We start from the raw sequence: 23,639 nt of genomic DNA on the forward strand, positions 1-23,639 counted from the left end.
TGATAATTAGATTATTTTGTTTTAATATTAATGAGTAATTGAAGTTAGTTTATGTTTGTTAGAAAGTGAATATTTAGAAAATATAGTATAGGGTATTAGGAAGAACTTATTGTATATGATATAAATAAAAGGATAAATTAATAAGAGGTAGAAGTAAATGAATAAACAGATTAGGAGGTATAGTAAGATTAATTAGTAATGGTATATGGTATTTAGCACTCTTAAATGTATGTTATATGTTTGTATGCCTGTGTGGGTTTTATTTAAAAAAATCAATAAATATTTAATAAATGAAAAAAGAAGTTCATGTGCTGTGATTTGCTGAAGAGTTTAATCTATATCCAGTAGCATATGCCAAATCCTATAATGCTCAGAATGGCATTTCTCAAGCCTACTATAGAACTGGGAGGTGAGACTGTTTAATCAACTGGCAATCTTTCCCTGATTTTTAAATGTTATTTATATTTTTATTATCATTAACATAATAATTCTTCCTCCAAGGAGCTAAGCGTGGTATATTTAGTTCCTTCCCTCCTTTTCCCCAGACAACAACCCTACGAAGTAGGTTAGGTTGAGAGATAGTGACTGGACCAGGGTTACCCGGGAAGCTTTAAATTCATGTCTACTTGGAAATAAACCCTATTAAGTTCAATGGAACATACTTTTTAGTAAGTGTGTATAAAATTGCAACCTGAAAGAGGCATTCTCATTTTTGTTCACATAAGACAGAATGCCTCTTTTAAAATGCCTATGCAGACCATCTGAAAACAAAGGAAGCATGCTTTTTGCTCCACAACTCTTATTTCGATCTATATACAAATCTAATTGGTAGATTAATTTATTAATAATGAGAATTCATACAATTAATGCACTAACAAAACAATTGCATGAATGTCAACTAAGAAGTAAGGCCCATTGAGCTCAGTTGGACTCATTTCCAGGTAAGTGTGTGGATAGGATTGCAGCCTGAGATTCATTTATTTATTTTATTTAGGCTAGTTTAAATCATAAATCAGTTTTCTAAAGGACAATGTTTTGCTAAGCTGTAAATGAATTAACTTGAAGTATAACGCCATCTAATGGCAGCAACCTTTAAAATAAATACTGTATAGTAGGTCAGTGTTTCTCAAACTGTGGGTCAGGACCAATTTCAGGTCCCCATTCATTTCAATGTTTTATTATTAATCTATTAGACTGGATGCCACCATGGTCTGTGACTGCATTTGGGGAAATGTGACAGACCTGGACTTTGAATAAGCTACTATGTATATTCTTTTAACTACAATAGTCAATGGGACTTACTCTTGGGTAAGTGTGGGTCGAATTGCAGCCTAGGATTATTAAAAACTTTCCTGCTTTATGATGTCACTTCTGGTCATCGCATCACTTCTGGTGGGTCCTGACAGATTCTCATTCTGAAAAGTGGGTCCTGGTGCTAAATGTGTGACAGCCCAATCCTATGCAGGTCTACTCAGAAGCAAGTGCCATTAAAGTCAATGGGGCTTACTCCCAGGAAAGTGTGGACAGGAGTGTACGCACAGGCTGCAACCCTATGACACTTTTCTGGGAGTAAGACCCACTGAGCACTGGGCTTACATCTGAGGAGACCTGCAGAGCATTGTGCCCTCATTGGGTCGGCGCCAGAGCCCAGCCTGGCCAAGCAAAGCAAAGCAGGGCGCTGCAGCCAGCGTGAGTGCACCACCCTTTGCGGCTCCCGCGGCCCCACCCACAGACCTGTCCCGGACGCGCGCGCCACTTGCACAGCGGCCACGCCCTCAACAGGCACGTTTAGGCCCCTCCCCTCAACCTTCCAGCTGGCGGTCTGTACGCGAGGGCAGCGAGAGGACGTCGCGGCCTAGAGCGGCCCTCTCCGTCTGACCCCGGAAGTGCACGCCGTTTCCGTCAGAACCTGAGGGGTGAAAGCAGCAGTGGTGGTTCGTGTCTGCCTCATCTTTCTCTCCGTCCCGCCGCCTCCCCTCCGAAGGCGCCTCCGAGGCTGTACCGCTGTGGAGGCGATCGGGGCCGTAGAGCTGAGACTCCTAGAGAGCCTTTTTACCCCGCGCGAGCCTCCAGAGGGAAGCCCGATGGCTGCGGACAGAGGCGGAGGTGCGTCTCTAAGGGGGGGGTGGCAACTGTAGGGACTACTTTTTCTTCCTCGAGAGGGGTTGAGCCGTGGCGGAAGGATCCCTCTCGTTCAAGGGGTACGGGGCATTCCGCGTCTGTGGGGGGCATCTTGTTGCGTATCCCTCCGCGGGTGACTGGGGAGGGGGGAAGTAGTTCCAGCCAGTGGGTGCCTGAGGGGCTCCCCTGCCAGGCGGGCGAGAGTTCTTGGCCTGCGTTCTCGCGAGAATAGGGATAGGGAAGCCCATAGGCGTGAAAGGGAGCTGGCATGTGAGTGGCTACTGCTGCCTGAGGTGAAAGAGGGGTGCAGAAGGAAGGCTGCAGCGCGTGGGGCTACTGAGGGGGGGGGTATGTCTTGCTCATACTGTTGTATGAGCAAGACATACAACATTACACAAGGGCTGGACACAAGGATGCTCTCTTCCCTCTCACACAGCACCCTACCAAGGAGACAGCCACCACAACTGAGTGTTGGGAGAGTTACCACAGACACAAGAAATAGCTCTTTTCCTGGCGTGTGATGGTCTGTGGAACTCCCTGCCACAGGATGTGGTGACGCCGCCTCGCCTGGACACCTTTAAAAGGGGATCGGACAGATTTCTGGAGGAAAAGCCCATCATAGGTTACAAGCTTGATGGGAATGTGCAACCTCCTGGTTTTAGGCTACCTCAGGATACAAGGGAGTGGCACTGGGATGCAGGTCTCTTGTGTGCTTCCCGAGGCATCTGGTGGGATACAGGAGCTTCCTGCAGGTGCTTCCTGAGGCATCTGGTGTTATACAGGAGGTTGGACTATATGGGTCTTTGTCCTGATTTTCCCTTTGCAGATGTCAAGAACGTAACTACCTTGCTCACTTCAGAACACCAGGTGCAAGGGAGGGCACTGGGGTGCAGGTCACTTGTCTTATGTGCCCCCTAAGGCATCTGGTGGGCCACTGTGAGATACAGGAAGCTGGACTAAATGGGCCTTGGGTCTGATCCAGGGGGATTCTTCTTATGTTCAGATGCAAGGGACGGCACCAGGATGCAGGTCTCTTGTTGTCTTGTGTGCTCCATGAGGCACCTGGTGGACCACTGTAAGATTCAGGAGGCTGAACTAGATGGGTCTATATAGCCTGGTCCAGCAGGGCTGCTCTTAGGTTCTTAAGCCAGGGCTGCAATTTCTCTCTTCCCTGGAATGGTGATGCTTTGAAAAAAAAAAGAAGATTGTGCAGTTTGAGGTTCCAAATCCAACTGTGCTATCCAGGAGTCTTCACTATCAAGCTTCCACAAGAAAAATGGTTTGTTTTTATATGGGAAGACCACTTTTCTCTGGGTTCTGCCACACTATCTTGGTGTACATTTCTGTGGACATACTTTATGTATGAAGTTTATGTTCCTGCCTTTTGCAGCATAATACAATTCAGTGCAGCACATGCAGCACAGCAATGGTGGTCATTATGATGCGTGTTTATATATTGATTTTTCAACAACAACAAAATTCAGAAAGTAGTTTTATATAGCTAAATAAATGGTTCTCTATCCCAGAAGAATTTTGTAGAATTGTGTTTCTTCATAGGAAGTGTGGTGCTGGTTTTATCATACAAGCATCATAGGCTTGGGAGCACAATTCAAGTGGTTCAAGGAAGTTGTGAGTTTAGTGAACAGGTCAGTAGTGGAGCTCACACTTGCCAGATAGAAGGCTCCCGCTTCAATCCTTGACATCTTTAGGTAGAGCTAGGAATCTGACTAGAGTTGCACTAGACTTGCTGCCACTTACCAGAGCCTGCAGCAGCCTCCCAGCGATGTGGAAAACCCAGACGCCAGCCTCTGCAGGGCTCCCCACACTGAGGAGACCCTCAAAATTGTGATTGCAACCACTTCCAGTTTTGCATTCACAAAACCGAAAGTGGTCACAATCATGATTTTAAGGGTCTCCGCATGTTTGGGAGCCCTACACAGGCTCTGGTAAGAGGCAGCAACTCCCTGCGCCCCTCGAAAGCGGTGCGATTCAGTGGGTCATGTCACTACCTTCCCGCCTCCCTGCCCCTTAAGGGGGCAGAGGCCAGGGCTCTCTGGCTGAGGCATCGCAACACCCCAGTTTGAGAATCACTGAAACAAAAACTTCCAAAATGGCTTGTAACCACAAGAGAAATAGAAATCGCAAACATGATTGTGAAGATATAAGAGTGCGTAAGGGTTTGTTTGGGAAGAGGCGGTGATTTAGATTCCTTTTTCAGATGTTTTAGAGCAGGGGTGCCAACCGTAAGGCCTGCAGGCTGAATGTGGCCCCCGGAAGCTATTTATCTAGCCCCGTTATACTTGTGCTCTCCCAGCTTGATAATTAGGCTCTCTCATATCTTGAAAATATGAACAAGATTTGCACGTTTTCTGTCACTTGCAGCTAATGAGTTTCTACAGGAGAACAAAGTGCTTATTTCTGGCCATCATTTGTTAATGATGTCACTTTTTGCTTAATAACATCACTTCCGTCCCTCAGCAAGCTAACTTCTCCTCTGTATGAAACAAGCTTGACATCCCTGTTTTAGAGCTTTAAATATCAAAACTGGCATATTGAATTCGGATTCAAAATGAGCTGGGGGGGGTCAGTGAAATTGGAATAATATTGGTGTATGGTCTGAAAAACAGGCTCATATCATAACTGAGATGGTTGTATATTGTACCAGTACATGTTTCTCTGCCCTTTTCAAAATCAGCCTCTCACAAAATGTGTTCCAACAATCTAATCTGGATGTAACCAAGATGTGTACCACAGTGACCTTACTGACCTTTTCCAGAACCAGCCTAAGCTGAGCAAAAGTGCTCTTGGTCATTGTCCCTGCTGAATGATCCAGGAGCAGTGCTGTGAATACAGGAGCACTGCAGGACATAAGAACGTAAGAGCCCCGCTGAATCATACCAAAGGCCCATCAAGTCTAGCTTCCTATATCTCACAGTGGCCCACCAAATGCCCCAGGGAACACACAAGACAACAGACACAACCTGTGTCCTGGTGCCCTCCCCTGCATCTGGCAATCAGCCTCTCACAGAATGTGAACCTGTGAGCAGGTGGTGAACCTGGTTTGTGAGGGGGAGTGCAAAGAGGTATGCTGCTGTGGTAAAGTGTCAAGCCAGCCAAACATTTAAGTTGCTCCTTCAGTTGAACTATCCAATTTACAGTTCTTGCTGCCATAACATGTTAACTTTTATAAACTTAAAATGGCTTTAAAATATTACAGGGAAAAGGATGTCAATGTTATCAAATTCAGTATCAGTAACAGAAGACAAATGGGATTGGAGTTTGGGTATGAAAAAAGCAATATGAATTTTTCTTAGAATAACTTGAAAATATCAGAGTTGACTTTTCTATTTTCTCTTGTAGATCAAGGCCCAGAGAAACCTGAAGGAGCAGGTACCTCTTCTGAAATTACTGATCAAGAAAAGGAGCTCTCAAACAGTGCACTGCAAGCATTTATGGTAAGCGAATTCTGTGGTAGGTAGGTTTCCTGTTTTTTAACCTACTTCAGTGTTTCTCAAACTGTGGGTCGGGAGCCAGTTTCAGGTGGGTCCCCATTCATTTTAGATTTGATGCTACCATGGTATGCAACTGCATTTGGGGAATTGTTACAGAACTGTATTTTTAACAAGCTATTATGTATATATTTTTAACAATGATAGTAAATGGGACTTACTCCTGGATAAGCGTGTGTAGGATTGCAGCCTAGAATTGTTAAAAATTTTCCTGCTTGATGATATCACTTCCAGTCATGACATCACTTCCAGTGGGTTCTAACAGATTCTCATTATAAAATGTGGGTTCCAGTGCTAAAAGTTTGAGAACCATGGTATTATGTTAACAAAGAGAAATCTACATGCAAAGTGTTAGATTGTCTTAATCCACTTCCTGTAGTCTGTGGATGGCATCCTGACAAGTTTTTCCTCTGTGAACGGAACAACTCTTCTGCAAAAAGAAAGCTTCTTTCAGTTTAGTATTTGTAACTTGAAAGGTGGTGATACTTTCCTGTTGTGTTATATATGCATTTAGTGCTGAACATTGTTTTAATTTTTTTTTCACAAGAGAAAATAAAAATATCCTAGGAAAAATTCTGGTTTTATGTGACTTGGCCAAAATTGATGAGTAAATGTTCTCAAATCTAAATAGGCACATTAAAACATTATTTTGGTAGAAATTGACTGCTATTATAGAAAAGAAGAAATGGACATTACAGTTTCCAAAGTCTGAGTAGCAAGTGCTTCAAAAAAATACTGCATTTAAAAACTTATATACTCAAATCTTGAGTGGCTAACTGTGGAATTTACAGGCTGGAAATTATGAAGCATGTGTGCAACACCTTAGCTGCTTGCAAGAAATAAACAAAGATGACTACAAAATACTTCTGAATATGGCAGTAGCAGAATTCTGCAAAAGCAACCAGACAACAACGGATACCTTGAGGCAAACACTTAACCAGTTGAAGAACCAGGTATTAATTTTTTTATTCTTTGGGTGGTGGCCCTTTTTGGGGGGGGGCAGGGACTTTTTTTTCTCTTGTTAATTAGGGTTTGTTATGTTTCTCAGCACCCACAATTTTACAAAGACAATTTCATAAAGGGAATGAAACCTTAAGGCCAGCAAACATTTTAAGGAGTTCCTTGATTTTTATTCTCCTTTTGCATTTTTAGTTTTTGAACCAAAAGCAGCCAGGGCAAAGTGTGATTCTGATCATGGAGATTCTACTTGGGCCCTTCCCTTAAGTTATTTTTCAGGCTGCTTTTTCACCCACACAGTGTACCCACAACTCAACATCTAGTTTGTCCTTTGGCCTCTTTGATAAACAATGTAGAGTTAATTTACTGACTAGGGCCCAATCCTATCCAACTTTCCACCACCGATGTAGCCTCAATGCAGCCCCGAGGTAAGGGAACAAATGTTCCTATACCTTGAGGAGGCCTCTGTGACTGCCGCCCCACCACAGGATGCAGTGCATGCCCCATTTGCACGGCTACACTGGCACTGGAAAATTGGATAGGATTGGGCCCTCAGTCTGCAATCCTCTGTAGTCTTGTTCTGAAAACAAACAAAATCAGTAGGACTTGTTTATAGGCAAGCATGAATAGGATGTATTGTGTACATGAAGTTTGTTGTGCACACAAAGTTTACTGTGATCTCTGTAATTGAAAAGGTATATATTAAAGGGTTTGCTAATATGTTTGATAAACATATTAACAGATTGATTTGATAGAAAAATTAACAGATTTTAGATGAGACTTAGACTGGCAAAAGACGCCATGTTCAAAGAGGAAAATTTTGTCCTGAAATCCTTTTACTCTATCCCCTTCTGTTTTTTAAAATTATTTTGTAACATTTTGGGATATGAGACCCTTTAAGTCATCATTTGAGAAACTGTGGACCAAATATGGCCCCCCACTTACCCAAAAGCTCTAAGGCAAGTGGTAAACAAGTGTTTATTTGCATTGTATCATTTATATAATATATGCTACTTGTTGGTTGGGCTTGTGTGGGTAGTTTGCTTGCCCTCCCCCAGACTTTTTTCCAAAGGGGTCAATCAGCAGAACTAGTTACAAATCAAGGTTTTAAGGCAAATAGGAGTTAAGTAGTATACAGGTTTGCCCTCCTTATCTACAGGTTTGGGACCCACAGATTTGACCCAAAGTAGATCAGTAGGGCCTCCCTGTTATGTATGGGACTGGAAGAGACTTCTGGTTGAGCCCGGGAGGGAGGCCTTCTGAGGGCCCGAGAAGGCTGTGTAAGGCATCCCTGGGCCACAGAAGGCCTGCTGGAGGCTTCTGAAAGGCACTTCTAGTTTCTAGCTTAAGTCCTTTCAGGGGCCTTTGAAGGCCTCCTGCTTTCTGTTATTCTGTTTCTTTCAAGGTATAGGAACCTCTAGCGTGCTGGCTGGTTGCGTACACGTTCGGTTCTTCAGTTCAGCAAGAATGTTTAAGCAAGAAACACTTGGGCTGCAAGTACTACTAGGGAAATAAAAAGTTACTGTAATGGGCATGGGGGGGGGTCCCTTATAGCTACAGATTAGTGCTTCCATGGATACCAGATCTGCTATTACGGGGGCATACCTATCTTTTGTGGTAGCATTATCTTGGCATGATTTCTATTTCTACAAATCTTTCTTTGTATTGATGCATTATTTGTAACAGCTTGGTAGCATGTAGCACATGGACCAATTTGTAGCACAAGCTGTCGTACTAAAACTATGTTCTCAGTTGGTCATCAATGTAGAAGGACCGGACAGTTAGTTGTGTTTGCGTTCTCTCTTTTTCTCCATACCCCTTATAGGTTCATTCTGCTGTTGAGGAGATGGATGGCTTAGATGATGTTGAAAACAGCATGCTTTACTACAATCAAGCTGTTATTTTGTATCATCTGAGGCAGTACACTGAAGCTATAATAACTGGAGAGAAACTTTACCAGTTCATAGAACCTTTTGGTATGTTGGCAGAAAAGGAAAAGGATCCTGGTACTATTTTTTTTCCCCTCAACCTTTGGATAGATTTTGGGCAGCTGCTGTTATAGAACATTGTGATCAATTCAACTCTGTGTTCCTAAATTTGAATTAGCAAATGTTGTTTGATTACCATAGTCAGTTTTTAATGCATTTGTCACTAGTCTTAAGAGAAATTTTTCAATAACAAATGTAGAGGAATTCTGAGCATCTGTCTCAAAGATATCATGAAGATACTGTAATTGGAGGAGCAAATGCACTGATTCCCTAAGTTAGGTATCTAAGTTAGGAACACCCGCATCGATGGTTTTGCATGGGTGCAATACACCCTTTGGTGGTGCTTTTGTGCAGACATGAGCCAGCAAGAACTGGCTCTTTTGATTTCTATATATTTTGTCTTCAGGAACCAAACTGGTACCAGGAACCAAACTGGTTGGAGACTTGGGGCGGGCGCCTGTAGGCAGCTTACAGCCTAATCCTGAGCTGCCTGGGGCTGCAGCAGCGCTGAGAATGGCTGCCGCCGTATCCTGCGCACCTCAGCCTGTCATGGGCGGCGCCTCTGGAAAAGGGGACTTTTGTCTCCTTCTCCCGGGTAAGGGAAGCGGCCCTGCAATGGGGCTACTCATTTTACCGCAGACCAAAAGGTTGACAGTAAAGGTGTTCGTATAGAGCGCTGAGCCCTGCGTGAGTGGACAGGATGTGGTGGAGCTGAGCCCCACCGGACCTGCCTCCTGCCTCCCCGCTTCCTCGCTTGGCATGCCTCCTGCCTATCCTATCTCTGCCCCCGCCTCCCTGTCACACCTCCCACCCGCCCTCTCTTCACCCTCCCCATGCCTCCCCCCTCCCTGGAACGCCCCCTCACCGCCCCCGCTTACCATGCCGTGGCTCAGCGGTCCATGAAACTGCCGAGCAGCAGAGGACAGGCGCCCGCCCCATGCTAGCCCAGCACCAGCAAGCGCTGAGCTAGCACAGATGCTGGCCTGGTGGTAAGCCTCGCAGACATGCCTTACGGCACGTTTGCAATAGTGCACTCTGGTGGAGCGCCAAGCCTGATCAGGATTGGGTTCTTACTTGGTGTAAGCTGCATGAGTTCAGCTACCTCTTTTATATCCACATATCTGGAAGTTTGTTGGATCTAATATATAATTGTATACATCTGTATAAACAATATTCTGTTGGCATAGGACACTTGCAGGTTTAACATTTTAAATCGGAAATGTACAGTGAGTTTGGTTTTCATAGGGAATTCTAAAAGGTTAAAATAGTTTTTGAAAATATGATGTGGGAGAACACTTTGGGGTTCAGAAGATAAAACCTTCTGAGAATACGTTTGTATATCATTTGTTGAACCCTTTCAGGGGGAAAGGCAAAATTGTTTATTAATTATCTTTGTTTACACAGAGGAAAAATTTGCTCAGGCAGTGTGCTTCTTGCTGGTAGATTTGTACCTGCTGACTTGCCAAGCTGAGAAAGCCTTACATCTTCTTGCAGTGCTGGAAAAAATGATTTCGCAAGGTGGCAGCAGTAAAAATGGGAAAAATGAGGTGGGTCTGTGAGAACATAGTAGACATGTAGTAATTAAACATTTCTTTTAATGATTAATTACAGTTACTATGGAACCAGTATCATTTGGATTTCAACTTTTCACATTAGCAAAGAAAATGATTCCAAATGTCATAGAATGGTTGATCATTGTGGCCAAACAGAGTCTCTTCAAGGCGACCTCTTGCCTCTGACTTTGTATTATTTGCATAAGAAGGAGTTTTTGTTGTGATCTGGAGGGATACAAGTGCCTATTTCATATGCATACCTGGTGACTCTCCACAATTGAGCAAGAAGCAACTGCTTTTTTGACAGTGCCTTTAGTTGTATGATTAAGAGAGGGGAATATTCCTTCCTGAGAAGACAATGTGCAGGAGCTGTAGAGTATCTGTGAACTCAGTTTTATGTAACATTTATTAGTTTCAAAAACTGAAACCTTTTCACCTTTCAATTTGTGATCAGACAGGTAATAATGCTAGTAAGGAAGCTTCCAATCACAAAGCTGAAAGTGGAGCCCTCACAGAAGCTGCCAAGTCTAAAATACACCAGGTGAGATCCAAGATTCATAAGAACATAAGAACAATCCCGCTTGATCAGGCCATAGGCCCATCTAGTCCTGTATCTCACAGTGGCCCACCAAATGCCCCAGGGAGCATTCTGTGAATGTATTTCTCTTAAACCTACTCTACATGACGGTTGGTGTGGCATAGTGATTGGGAGACTGAGCTTCAGATCAGGACTTCCCTGGTTCAGAACTTCCACAATTTTTGCATTAGCCATGAACTCACCAGATGACCTTAGACAAGCCAGTCCTCAGCCTCTGCTTCCCAACTACACTACTCACCTTTCAAGTTTTTGTAAGGATGCCAACAATATATGTGAGGTACTTTTGCACATTCAAAAGTGCTCTACAAATGTTATCTTATTATAATGTCATCTTGAAATACAGTACATGCTGCTTTGCATTTTAATGCATTATAAAATTAACTTGTGGCTGATTCATATATGTGAGCTTCAGGTTTATTTCCTGTGTGTAATCCAGAGTAGCATTGGTGTGAATCAGACACATGGATATTGATAGTAGCAGTAATTGCTCTGCAATAATGGCTGTGCTTTTTCCAGTTTGATTGAAGAAATGGCTGCTAATTGTGCTTATGTACAGCCCCAGTGACATCAATGTTTACTACATAATACCATGTGTGAATGATGATATATGGGTAAAATAAGCACCTAGCTCAGATGTGAACTGACCCTTTGTTTTAATATTACGTTCTTCTTATGTTTTGTAAATATACAGTGTGTGTGTGCACGCACGCACTTTTTTCCCCCTGTGCTTTTCCTGCATTGCCTAAGCAGAGGTAGGCAACCTACAGCCTATGGGCTGGATCTGGCTGCCACTCAGAATCATCTGGCCCTTAGTCCCCAAAAGATATATCCACCTGGCCCATGGTACTCCTAAAAAAACACTCACGTTTGTAGTTCTGTCTCTGTAAGACTTACTGTGTATGCAAACCAAGGGCATCTGGGCATACGTTTCCCTGCCCCATGGCCATCACTTTTTTCTTAGCCCTGTGGTCTAATCAGGAGGTCTGCACATGCATATCAAATGCATCTGTGTTCTTACTATTGGTGAACCCTATGTCTGGCCCCTACGTAGGCTGCCGACCTCTGGCCTAGAATAATGAAGACATGCTTTGCCTTACAGTGCTTGGTATGAATTCTCACATGACCTTTCCAAAGTGCCAATGTGCTTTCAGTTACTGGCATTGTTGAGAACATATTCCTTATCTGCTTTAACATAGTTTTTTTTATCTTCAGAACATTATCTTAATATTTGAAATTTTTGTTCAGCAAGTTGTATTCCTCTGCACATCCGAATATGATGTATCCCAACTATGATACTCGAAGCTGGGTAACTTCTCAGTCACTTTCATGTTTTTAGTTCAGTGTAATGTTAAATGTCTCCTTAATTTTTAACAGTACAAGGTGCGAGCCTATATTCAAATGAAGTCTCTAAAGGCATGCAAGAGGGAGATCAAGTCGGTTATGAATACCGCTGGAAATGTGAGTGCCTATGATCATTGTGTTATAAATATGCTTATATTTCTAAAAACACCCCCAAAAGACCCCACCTGCTAGCTACTGATTCACTTCCAGCATTTGAAGGATCTGAAACAAAGCGAACCGCACCTCATTTTTAGATTTTGAAAGAAGGATATAGTGGGGACTTCTTTCTACAAAATGGTTAGGGTATCTGCTCTTTACTTAACTTCCTGATTTTGGATTGTGTTTGCTTCTTCCATAGTCCTCCTAGTTATCTTGCTTTGTAAGGTGACACTTTTTACTATAATTTACTAGGTTTTGAGTTGGTAATGTCTATTATGACACAACTTTTAGCTTTAACATTACACCTGTATGCTCTGGAGGCTTGGCATTGATATAAGAGAGGTTTTAACCATTCCTGTGTACTAGCATTCCTTCAGAGTGTCTGTACTATCAACACCCCTCATACACCTGTGTATTCCATTGCTGCTCTGTCTCTTCTCTGCAGTTTTGAATTCTTCCTGCCTTAGGGCCCATTCCAGTTCAACTTTCCAGCACTGGTGCAGCCGCAATTCAGCTCTAAGGTAAAGGAACAAATGTTCCCATACATTGAGGAGGCCTCTGCTTCCTCACCACAGGATGCAGTGCATACCCCATTGCACTGGCACTGGAAAATTGGATTAGGATTGGGCCCTTATTTTTTCGTTTTGTTAATTGTGTTGTGTGGAAAGATTCTCTGTTTTGCCTTGATAACTCGCTGCTTTATCAGCCATATTTCAACCCAGTGTCAGGTCCTGTGAAGGTCAGGAGTGCTCAGCAGTGGCTTTCCAGTTGAAGAATGTGCCATCACAAGCTACCTATTTTTATATCTTCTGCTTTGCCTATCGTGGAGTACAGAGTTGCACTCCAGCTTAGCATAACTATAGCTTTGGTTTTGTTCTCTTCACAGTCTGCTTCTTCTCTCTTTTTGAAAAGCAACTTTGAGTATTTAAGAGGCAATTATCGGAAAGCAGTAAAGCTACTGAACAGCTCAAACATTGCTGAGCATCCAGGCTTTATGAAGACAGGTAATTTAAACTTGTGCATTTGCAAAATAGGACCCTTCTTGTCACACATTCCTTTTTCCTGAAGTGGTGAGACATGCTTGTGTGGATACAAGTTTCTCTGATAGACTTTCATTCTTCTATTTTTCTGTGGTTCTGGGTTTTGTTTGAAAAGCAAGACTTGTAAGCAGTTGGGTAGTACTGCCTGTATTTAGAAATGGCTGCATTTTTACTTTGTAATGATGCTCCCAATAGGAGCAACTCCCAATAGGAGCAACTCCCAATAGGAGCATCATTACCGATCTCTGTTTTTTTTAAAATTGGGGTGGATCCAAATTATTAGTAAAATTTCTTTGTTGCTTTTCTGTTTTAAAAAAAATGCTCAAAGCAGGGTACAAGTAAACAATCAAAAGCCATAACACATTTTAGAATGTAGAACATCAGTCATCACAAACAAATGCTGCAGACACCATAGAGGCATAAAATCTACCATCTGTTCTTTGAGAGAATGCCTGTCTAAACAAACAGCAGCAACCAAGTGGCAAAAAACAGATGAGGAGTCAATTTGAATTTCTGGAAGGGAGGTTGTTCCACAATCGGGAGTGCTGCCACCTCTATTACTGTCAATCAGACTTCTGAGGGAGATGGAACATGGATTAGGAACTTTGCTGGAAGGGTTCCTTCTGGCAGGGTTATATGGGAGATGGCCCTTCATTAGACCACTGAGTTGTGTCAACTTGTAGTAGTGGCTCTGTTGATTGCTCAAACTATTTTCTGAGACAGTAGAGTGTCTGGATCCACTGATCAAGATATTTAAATGATTCCTTCCAGAGAGGCTTAGTAAATACCCATACCTTCACTTCTTCAGTGCTAACTGCAGATTTGGCCATACAGTTGATCATCTTATGTATTTATTTGTTCAGAAAGTTTTTAAACTGCACAACTTGTATTGATAATGCTTACTATCCTGGTTGAGACTAGTTAATCTTTTTCTTAGTATATAATTGGATTTACTTGTATTAACTTTATAAAGTGTTGTGAGCAGATAGTGTCAGTAAACAATTTTCTCTTTAAAAAGAACCATCTGTCATTAGTCTGCAAGTGTTTACATATGAAGTATGAAGAGAGCTTTTCAGATTACAGTGTTTTCAAGTGGGATCAGGCAAAACAGTTTTACACCCTGCTGTTCTTAAAACATGATGCAGGAGATAAACTCTCAGAATGTCATGTCAGTCATTATTTAGCTAAGGGACTTAAGATGTGTGCTTAGACAGTGTATCTTGATTGTAGGTGGCTACAATAATCCCATGCAGCTTTAGTGTGTTTATGTAGGGATCAGCATGTTCACATATACACTACAAACCACAAAACACGGCAACTGAAGAAAACTAGCATGTTTCTACCCTTAATTTGTGGTTAGATCTGAGAGAGGATGAGCAGTTTCAGTTAAAATGTTAATTAGAGCAGGGACAGACAGAGTGTAGATTGCTGGACACTTGCAGCAGATCTGAGGGTGTTTTTCATTCCCAGTAGCTGCAGCAACAAATTGGGCTGTTACTTCAGATCAGGGTTTCTAAGATGTACACCTGTCTTTCCATATGCAAGCCATCCCAGTGTATAGCTCAAAGTGCTGTAAGCAGTTGGCTCAACTGAAAGCTGCTATTTTTGCTTCTATCTCCAGTTAGTAGATCTTGGGTATCTAGTAAAAAATAAAATCTGCTTGCATCTGGAATAGAAAATAGGATGGACATGCACAGTGATCTGGGAGAAATTGTCATACTCAGTGCTTTATTCTTCCTGTGCAGAAGAATTTGTATCCTTGACTCTGAACTGTCTTTTGCTACATCCTGAATGACATACCTTCCTCTCATTTTGTCTGACATTTTAAAAAAATAAAATGGCTTCTTCAGTTGCTGCAGCTAAAGCCAGTACAAAGTAACCAAACTTAGTTTTTGTCATTTATTTCAGTATCTTGTTTGAGGACTATAGATATTCGTAACGTATGAGATAGTACTGAACTTTTGGGCACTTTGAAGATAAGCAATCCACAAACAAATATTTGTTACAAACACTTTCTCCTTGAAGTCCAAAATTTCATTTTCCTCCCTTTTAACTTTTCTCAGGTGAATGCTTACGGTGCATGTTCTGGAATAATCTTGGATGTATTCATTTTGCAATGGGGAAACACAACTTAGGAATTTTCTATTTTAAAAAGGCTTTGCAGGAAAATGATAATGCCTGTGCACAGCTTGGAACAGGTGGCACAGAGCCAGGTAAGGTGGGCTCATAAAAGAATGTGCCATCAGGGCTACTGGGTGAGTTTATGGGCCATAAAATACTCATGTAATTGACCTGTCTTCCAAGTTTGAAATAGATCATTGCTGTTCTTGTTAGTGCTTTCTAATACACCCTTAATATGCAAAGTCACTTCAATATTTTTTGAATTGTATGAGGGTAAATTGCTTCTGTTCCCATGTTACAGTCAGAAAGCTGTAACAAAAAGTAGTGATTTATCTCTCCAAAGTATTTATATATAGAATGGTGTCTTGAACATCACTTAAAAGAGATAAATTACAAATAAAATGAGTGCGATGCTGAAATTGATTTACAGCTGGTCAAAGCTGACAAACAAAAATATGGAAAAACACCATTTATATAATGAAGTCATTGTAGAAGTAGTCAAATATTTACTAGAAAGTCTAGGTCAGTGGCTCTCAGACTGGTGGTTCGTGACTCACCAGTTTGTGTAAAGGTTCCCCCATCCCTTTAAGGGGAAGGGGAGAGGCAGGGAAGCGATCCCCAGGATCATGTCCGTATGGGGGGGAGGGGGGTGCTTTTGACTTTATGTAGGCAGGGCTGCAGGAGGTGGAGGGAGCCCTGCACAGTGCTCTCTGAGGTTCGGAACATTTGGAAAAAGCGGGCGCAAAGCACTTCGCTTTGCAGGAGGTGCTTTGCCCCTGCTGTTTCTGAATGTTTCAAGCCTTGTGGAATGCTGCGCAGGGCTCCTCCCGCCTCCTGCAGCCTACTGCAGCCCTGCCAACATAATGTAAGTCAAAAGCACTCCCCCTTGCCCCCCCCTTAGTGACATGATCCTGGGTATCATGTCGCTGCCCTAGCCCCTCCCCCACAAAGGGTAAAACTCCCTCAGAGTTTGAGAACCACTGGTCTAGTTAGTGTCTGGACAGCAATATTTTATTGAAGAGATTGAAACAGAAGCAAGTATGCACATGGTGTGAAAAGGGGGTGGTATCTATGAGCATACCATAGAAAGAGTGTCCTTTTATTTTGGATGAATTAATTTGGAATAATAGTTACCTTTGGTTTCACCACAGTCTGCAATGTGCAAGTCATCATTTCTCACCCTAAATTCTCCCATCTGTAAATTTTTGGATGTTGTAAGATCAAAGTGAACACGGACAAAGTATTATGTTAAATGGTGCTGATTTCATTACTAGTACTGTTTAACTCCAAGATGACTGGTCTTTAAAATACCAGTTTTACATGGTCCTTTTCTGGGAATGTCCTCTTGCTTCTGTCCTCATAAATGGCAGTAAATGTTCTTTTTTTTTTCCTCCAGCAGGCAAAAAGTTTTCAGGACGACCAATGTGCACCCTGTTAACTAACAAGCGTTATGAGTTACTGTATAACTGTGGAATTCAGCTTTTACACATTGGGAGGCCACTAGCTGCCTTTGAATGCCTGATAGAAGCTGTCCAAGTTTATCACTCGAACCCTCGCCTCTGGTTGAGAATTGCTGAATGCTGCATTGCTGCCAATAAAGGAGTAAGACTGACCTTCTTTCTAATCTAAAATAGTTTTAAAACACACAGGTGTAAGTCCAGTTCTGGGAGTTGCTTATATTTAATCCTGTGGTCCTTTGTCGTTTTCACCAAGTCATCAGCTGCTGCTTGGATATTGAGATAGATAAGCATTCAGATAATTTCCAGAATAAATAACCTGTATTCCTTGTCATCTTGTAGTGAAGAACTGAATCTTTAAATACATTGGAGAATTATTAAAAGGATAAGAATAATGATTTTTTTCCCTTCAGATTCTTTGTGAAAACAGAAATTTTTGTTAGATTGTTTGGTTAGTTATAATACTTTCATCCTGCCTTTCCCTCTGCTGCTATGGGTGCCCAAGGCAGCAAATATACACAGTAAAAGCAGCAGACAATATTAAAACAATATATAGATGTAAAAACAAAGAACATGGCATCAATAAAAAGCAGCATCAATAAATAACCACAAAATAGTTCACAACATTAATATCAGTAAAAAGTTAATGAATGATAAAATGGCAGCAGAAATATTAAAACGGCAAAACAATAAAAAAGCAGCAAGGTGGGAATAACAGTGAGACAAGCTAATCATTAAAATGGAAATGCCAAATAAAAAATATAAGATTTAGACCCATGCCAACCAAAACCCCTCAATGCTTCAACTGTTTCTTTTCTCCAGCCCTTGCAGGTGCTGCAACATTTAACATTTCCTTCAGCTCTCAATTTCTCTGCAACGATTTGACATTATAGAATGTTTAATTTGTTTAAAAAAATGTTTTAACCAGCCTTTCTTGCGAAAGACAAGTCAAGGGTGGCTTTCAACAAAAGCAATCTCCTCTAGTTTTCTTACTAAAGATGTTGAACTGACAAAGTCCAGGCATATCTTTGTAGTATTAAATCTTGATTCTGTATCCATAGAATCTGCTCTGCCAAAGCAACTTGGGGAGTTGTTTTATTTAGAATATGGTACTATGATATTATTAGTCCATCATACCCCGAATAGTTACTGCTAATACAGGACAGCTGTTCTTGGAACTCTGTACGTACTACCTAGTTTTCTCAGAAGAGCTTGGTAACATTATGGTATCATGGGAATACAGATGTCATCTCGTGGGTGGAAACTATGTTGGAACAACAATAGGAAGTAGTTTTGTGGAGAGCAGTTTTTTCTTTAAAAACAAAAACTTTTCTTAGAGCCCAATTCTGACGTCCGTGGCACGGCCCCGCACCACGGACCTCCATCATAAACATGCCGTAAGGCACGTTTGTGGGGTTCACCGCCAGGCTCCTGCCGGAGCTAGCACACAGTGGTTGCCCAGGTTCCGCAGCTCGGTGGTCTCCTGAACTGCCGGGCTGCAGAATGGGAGGTGGGGGCGTGGGGGAGGCGTGGCCGGGGGCAGGCGGGAGATGTGTTGTGGGGAGGGAGCGAGGCGGATCCGCGGAGCTGAGCTCCACAGGATCCAAGGGGCTTGTGCAATGCTGTGCGCCCTACACGAGCGCCTTTACTTTAGTGCCAACCTTTTGGTCGCCGCTAAAGTAAGTAGCCCCATTGCGGGGCTGCTTCTCTTACTCGGGGGAAGGGGGCGAACTTGTTGGATTGTGCAGGAACAGATAGTTTTCAATGCCAATGCAGTTTCCTGCCATGAGCTCCTGAGCCAGTGGTCTGACCTGGAGTATCTTGTTGTGAGTTATGTACTTGTTAGCCTGTTTTTAGTAATGACTATACTGAAAATCTCTCTTATGCCCAGAAAAAATGCATGTAAAGAATTGGGAAAAGATAATGCAGGTTATAATCATGCTTTGAACAGGACTGGGAAACAGGAAGGAGATGAGAAAGAAGAACAGGAACAGAGCAAATGCAGGCCTTTATAATCTAGTAAATACGCTGCTTGCCATCTTCAGTGTCCTTTTTTTCCTTCTAGAGTTCAGAACAAGAAACAAAGGGCCTTCCAAGCAAAAAGGGCATCGTACAGTCCATTGTAGGACAGGGTTATCATCGTAAAATAGTCTTGGCATCCCAGTCTGTACAGAATGTTGTTTATAAGTAAGTACCTTAAATGATTTTTTTGTTACTGTTCTCCAAGAGGGAAATGTGGTAGTTGTCTAGAAAGAAAATTCTAGCCTGGGCTTGCTTGCGGTTATTCTTATATTTAAGGATGCATACAGTGGATTTACAACAAATCATGCAGCTCAAAATGCTTTGTATTGCATTGTCTGCAAGATCAAATTGTGAATCGGAGAAATTGCTTTATATGGCCAGCAGAGGGCTTGCTTGCTTATCTAGTGTTTTTTGCCCCCATTTCCTCTTTCGAGGTAGCTTACAACAAAAGATCTCAACATAGTAATTAACAGAGCATCAAAAAACAAAACTAACAATAATTAAAACAAAATCAAGACAATCATAAAAATTAAGAAGAACCAACTGAGAGCTAAACTAAATAAACGTCACAGAGTAATAAATGACATAGGGCATCATCTCAGCTGAAATGTCTGAAGAAAAAGGTTTTTGTTGGGCAGTAAAAATCTCAAGAGGGGACAAAATAGGCCTCAAGAGGGGGAGGGGATTTGTAGACTAGGGATGGTGACTGAACAGTACTTTTTTTGTTTAATAAGTCTCTAGTGTTGGTCTCTTATACTTGGCCAACTTCACAACTGCATTCTCTGACTTCAGGGAGTGGAATCAAATCAGATCAATAACTGTTAAGAGGATTGTGTTAGTTGTCATGGCTTTATAAAAACAAAATCATGTTCCTAAGCATAGATGATAAATAAGAATAATGGTATCTTTAGGTTGTGGACTTCAGAGAATAAGCTGTCAATCCTATACACAGGTCCCAGGGAGTGAATCCTGCTGAATTAAATTAGACTTACTTCTGAGTAGATTTGCATAGGATTACGCAGTAAAGCACTCTAATTGTGGTGTTAAGGTGTTTATATACTTCCATTATGGAATATGTCCTCAATGCTCTTTGACTAGTCAATAATGAAGCACAGCTTAAAACATCATATTTCGCTGAGACAAACCTATTTTTTTCTTGCAAAAGAAGCCCATGTTGCTTAAGCTACACCTTCTAAATCCTTGCCTTGTATTAGTGTAATATGAGTATTAATATACTTTGCTCTTTTTTGTAAAGTGATGGTCAGTCTTCAGCTATACCTGTAGCCAGTATGGAGTTTGCAGCAATTTGTCTAAGAAATGCCTTGCTGCTGCTTCCTGAAGACCAGCAGGAGCCAAAGCAGGAAAATGGATCTAAAGTTGGTAACCCTTTGGGAGGGAGTAATGAGAACAGTGAAAACAATGAGGCGTGCAGGTAAGTTTAGTGGTAGATGTTTCTATTGCTTGTTTCACCAACCTTTTTTGCGCCATTATAGAGATCCCATGGCTCCTAACAGTGGTTCTGTGGCTGAACAAGAGGGAGCGCAAGATTAGTAAAAGGAATGAAAGAAAAATGAATTGCAGCTAAATAAAATTAGGAAGCCTGTAGTTCTGTACACACTTTCCTGAGAGTAAACCTTTTTGAGCACAGTGGGATTAACTTCTGAAGAAGTTTGCATAGGATTGTGCTATATATCAGTGGAATGTAGGATGTAACCCTTAGTAAACATGCTGTTGAAGAAAGATGCTGTTCTACCACTAGATGAGCATATATTCTTACACAAGTATGAAACTAGAATAGTTTTGTTTATCTGTAAGTTTCTTCCTACTGAATACCAAGGTAAATCAAATCTTGCAGTGCTCAAACATGGAAGTTGCTTCCTCTTCACGAAACTGTCTTATGGACCTTTTTGCATTCTCCTAATCTGAAGAGGATGGCTAAGAAACAAACGGTTTTTAGTTTTAGAGGTCCCTCACACAATCTTCCTCCAATACCTTTTAAGTACTGTTTCTCCTGATGTATTTTTCAAAAAGGTGATTTGTTCACTTTTAGTCTTTAAATATCCATCTTTTCTTTCCTTCCTTAACTTTTCTTCAGCATACTTAACTGTGATTTTTTTTCTAAACAAGACTACTCTTGCTGTCTTCATTTCAGCAGTAAAAGTCATGAAGGAGACAAATTTGTTCCTGCTCCACCATCTTCTCCACTGAGGAAACAGGAATTAGAAAATTTAAGGTAGGTTCTAACACTGCAGACTGTTTTCCAAACACATATATGCTCAGATTTAGTTATCTCTTTATGGAGACTCTGTTCCAAGTTTAAGAAAAGTTCAGTATTGATCCTCTATTCGAATACCTTCATGCTTAATACCTAAATGAAGCAACTTCAGCTTTTGTAGATATGCAGGTAAAGCAAACCCTCACTTTAAGTTGTTTTGTTATAAGTCATAAAAATTATTGAGAAAAAAAAATCAATTCCCAGCCAGGGCCACTGTCTGTGTAGTTTGTACATTCTCCCTATGCCTCTGTGGGTTTTTTCCAGCCCAGAAAGTCACATTTATTTCAGTGTTTAGTATTAGAAGTGTTTTGGGTCTTTATAGTTTGAAGTGTTTGTGACCAGAAATATGCTATAGCAATTTAATTCTTGTTTACATATATCAATTAACCTATGGTAAAATTGACTTAAGTCGTTTTGCTTAAAGTTGTAAGTTCCAATAACTTATCAACAACTTTACAAGAAGATTTCTGTATGTTAACCATCTAGAAGCAGGTCAACACTTTCTTAAGCTTAGATGATGAAAAATATTTTTGTTTTGCTGTACTGTTTGGTTACAAGTGCTGTCTACAGAAAAGAATCTTAGTATATCCCCACAACCAAATCCATATATTGGCAGAAATTTCCCCTCTCCTTTGTAATGGGAGTTTGACAGTGCTGATGAAGATGTTAAACTTGAGCCTCTTTCTAGTACTGGCATCTTTTGTACTTTTTTCAAAACATTTTTGTGGTGTATTAGGTGGAAAGGGCTTTGGTGTTTAGTAAAATGTTGTTTCCTTGGTGTTCTCATGGAATCTAGTGCCACTATTGAGTGTTCTCAGGCCCAGATACCAATCAAAGGGAAACTAGTGTGCATTTTGTTTAGATGGCCTCTTGGCCTGGCTTATATGTAGAATAAAGATTCATAGGAAAGAGTTTATTCTGTTCAGTTTTATTACTCTGAACTCTCTTTTTGGTCACTGATCAGCATAAAAATAACAATACAATCATAGTACAAGTCCAGCCTATTTATACACGGATTTTTTATACATGAATTTGACTCACCACGAATGGCCCCTGCAAATGAGAAGGAATGTGCTGATCCCTGAAGAAGGGGAAAATGCATCTCTTTAAGATCAGTTTAAAAAACTGAACAGTCCTTTAACCTCATGTTGGCAACCTTCAGTCTCGAAAGGCTATGGTATCGCGCTCTGAATGGTGGTTCTGGCGCAGTGTCGAGTGTGGCTGAAAAGGCCGATTTGGGAGTGACAATCCCTTCCACACCAGGAGCAAGTGTAGTGTGTCCCTGGTCTGTCTCCCTGGCTATGGGCCTTCTTTCTTTGCCTCTTTGCCTCACTCTGTTGGCAAAGTGACTCTTCAAACTGGGAAAGGCCATGCTGCACAGCCTGCCTTCAAGCAGAACGCTCAGAGGCCAAGGTTCCCCATCTGTTGAGGTTCATTCCTAAGGCTTTCAGATCCATCTTGCAGATATCCTTGTATCGCAGCTGAAGTCTACCCGTAGGGCGCTTTCCCTGCACAAGTTCTCCATAGAGGAGATCCTTTGGGATCCGGCCATCATTCATTCTCACAGCATGACCAAGCCAACGCAGGCATCTCTGTTTCAGCAGTGTATACATGCAGGGGATTCCAGCTCATTCCAGGAGCTGTTTCCAGCTCATTCCAGGGATTCTCAGCAGGGACGGCCTCTTCAAGATTCTCCCCAAGATCGGATGTCCACCCAGGCTCCTCAGCATCATCAGGTTTTTCCACGAGGGCATGAAGGGAGTCTCACTAGGGACAAAGTCTGGGTCATTATATAATTCATGGAAGTGCTTCTCCCAGATGCCTGGCTGTATATAGCAGTTGGATAAAGTTGGCCCATAATTAGGTAAGTTCTTTATCAGTCTCCAAAACCAACCTGAATCCTTGGCTCTGGCAGCCTGTATCAATCCTGCCCACTTATTTCTCACAGCCACTTTCTTTTTGTAGGTCACCAGCCTTTTATATTGCTTTTTAAGCCACAGAAGCTTCTGAGCAGCACCCAATCCCCCCTCAGATTTAAAAGTTTGGTACGCGTTGTGTCACGCCTTTTTGGCAGTTATACATTCCTTGTCATACCACTGTTTAGAGAGGGGACGGTCACTCTGATAACAATGAGGCAGGTCAGATGTCCTACCAGAGAGCACCTGGTTCAACTTATGCACTAGTTCGTGATAACTATCCACAACCTTAGTAGTGCTATCACTATTACATAACAACACCTGGATGTGTTTCAGGGGTTCAGAAGCAAGCAATACTTTTATCTCCTGATCAATACATGGGCTCCATCTTTGGTGATGATATATTCCTCCTTCCACAGATGGCTCACACTTCTCAATTGTTGGCTAGGGAATTTTAGGGTCAGAGCCACCGGGAATTGGTCACTATCAAACTTGGGTATTACCTCCAACTCATCTAAAATGGGAAACAAGTTAGAAGAAATAATGAAAAAACAATTTGACTCATTTTAGGCCCTGCAAAAT

The 23,639-nt window shown here is 41.7% G+C and overlaps 1 protein-coding gene across 4 annotated transcripts in view; it reads left to right on the top strand.

Moving 5' to 3' along the window:
• Positions 1–1,898: 1,898 nt before the first annotated feature.
• Positions 1,899–23,639, top strand: part of CNOT10 (CCR4-NOT transcription complex subunit 10) — a 33,452-nt gene continuing 11,711 nt past the window's right edge. Inside the window, exons 1-13 of one of the 4 annotated variants that reach the window (XM_066627278.1) lie at positions 1,899–2,106; positions 5,482–5,576; positions 6,422–6,583; positions 8,413–8,563; positions 9,980–10,122; positions 10,583–10,669; positions 12,101–12,184; positions 13,113–13,230; positions 15,330–15,479; positions 16,784–16,989; positions 18,910–19,031; positions 20,122–20,298; positions 21,019–21,099. In XM_066627278.1, coding sequence (XP_066483375.1) covers positions 2,085–2,106; positions 5,482–5,576; positions 6,422–6,583; positions 8,413–8,563; positions 9,980–10,122; positions 10,583–10,669; positions 12,101–12,184; positions 13,113–13,230; positions 15,330–15,479; positions 16,784–16,989; positions 18,910–19,031; positions 20,122–20,298; positions 21,019–21,099 — 1,598 coding nt within the window. In that variant the 5' untranslated portion in view covers positions 1,899–2,084. The remainder of the gene's footprint in view (positions 2,107–5,481; positions 5,577–6,421; positions 6,584–8,412; positions 8,564–9,979; positions 10,123–10,582; positions 10,670–12,100; positions 12,185–13,112; positions 13,231–15,329; positions 15,480–16,783; positions 16,990–18,909; positions 19,032–20,121; positions 20,299–21,018; positions 21,100–23,639) is intronic. The other 3 variants (XM_066627280.1, XM_066627279.1, XM_066627282.1) reach the window with 3 other exon arrangements.

This window comes from Tiliqua scincoides, chromosome 5 (assembly GCF_035046505.1).
Source record: "Tiliqua scincoides isolate rTilSci1 chromosome 5, rTilSci1.hap2, whole genome shotgun sequence".
NCBI lineage: Eukaryota > Metazoa > Chordata > Lepidosauria > Squamata > Scincidae > Tiliqua > Tiliqua scincoides.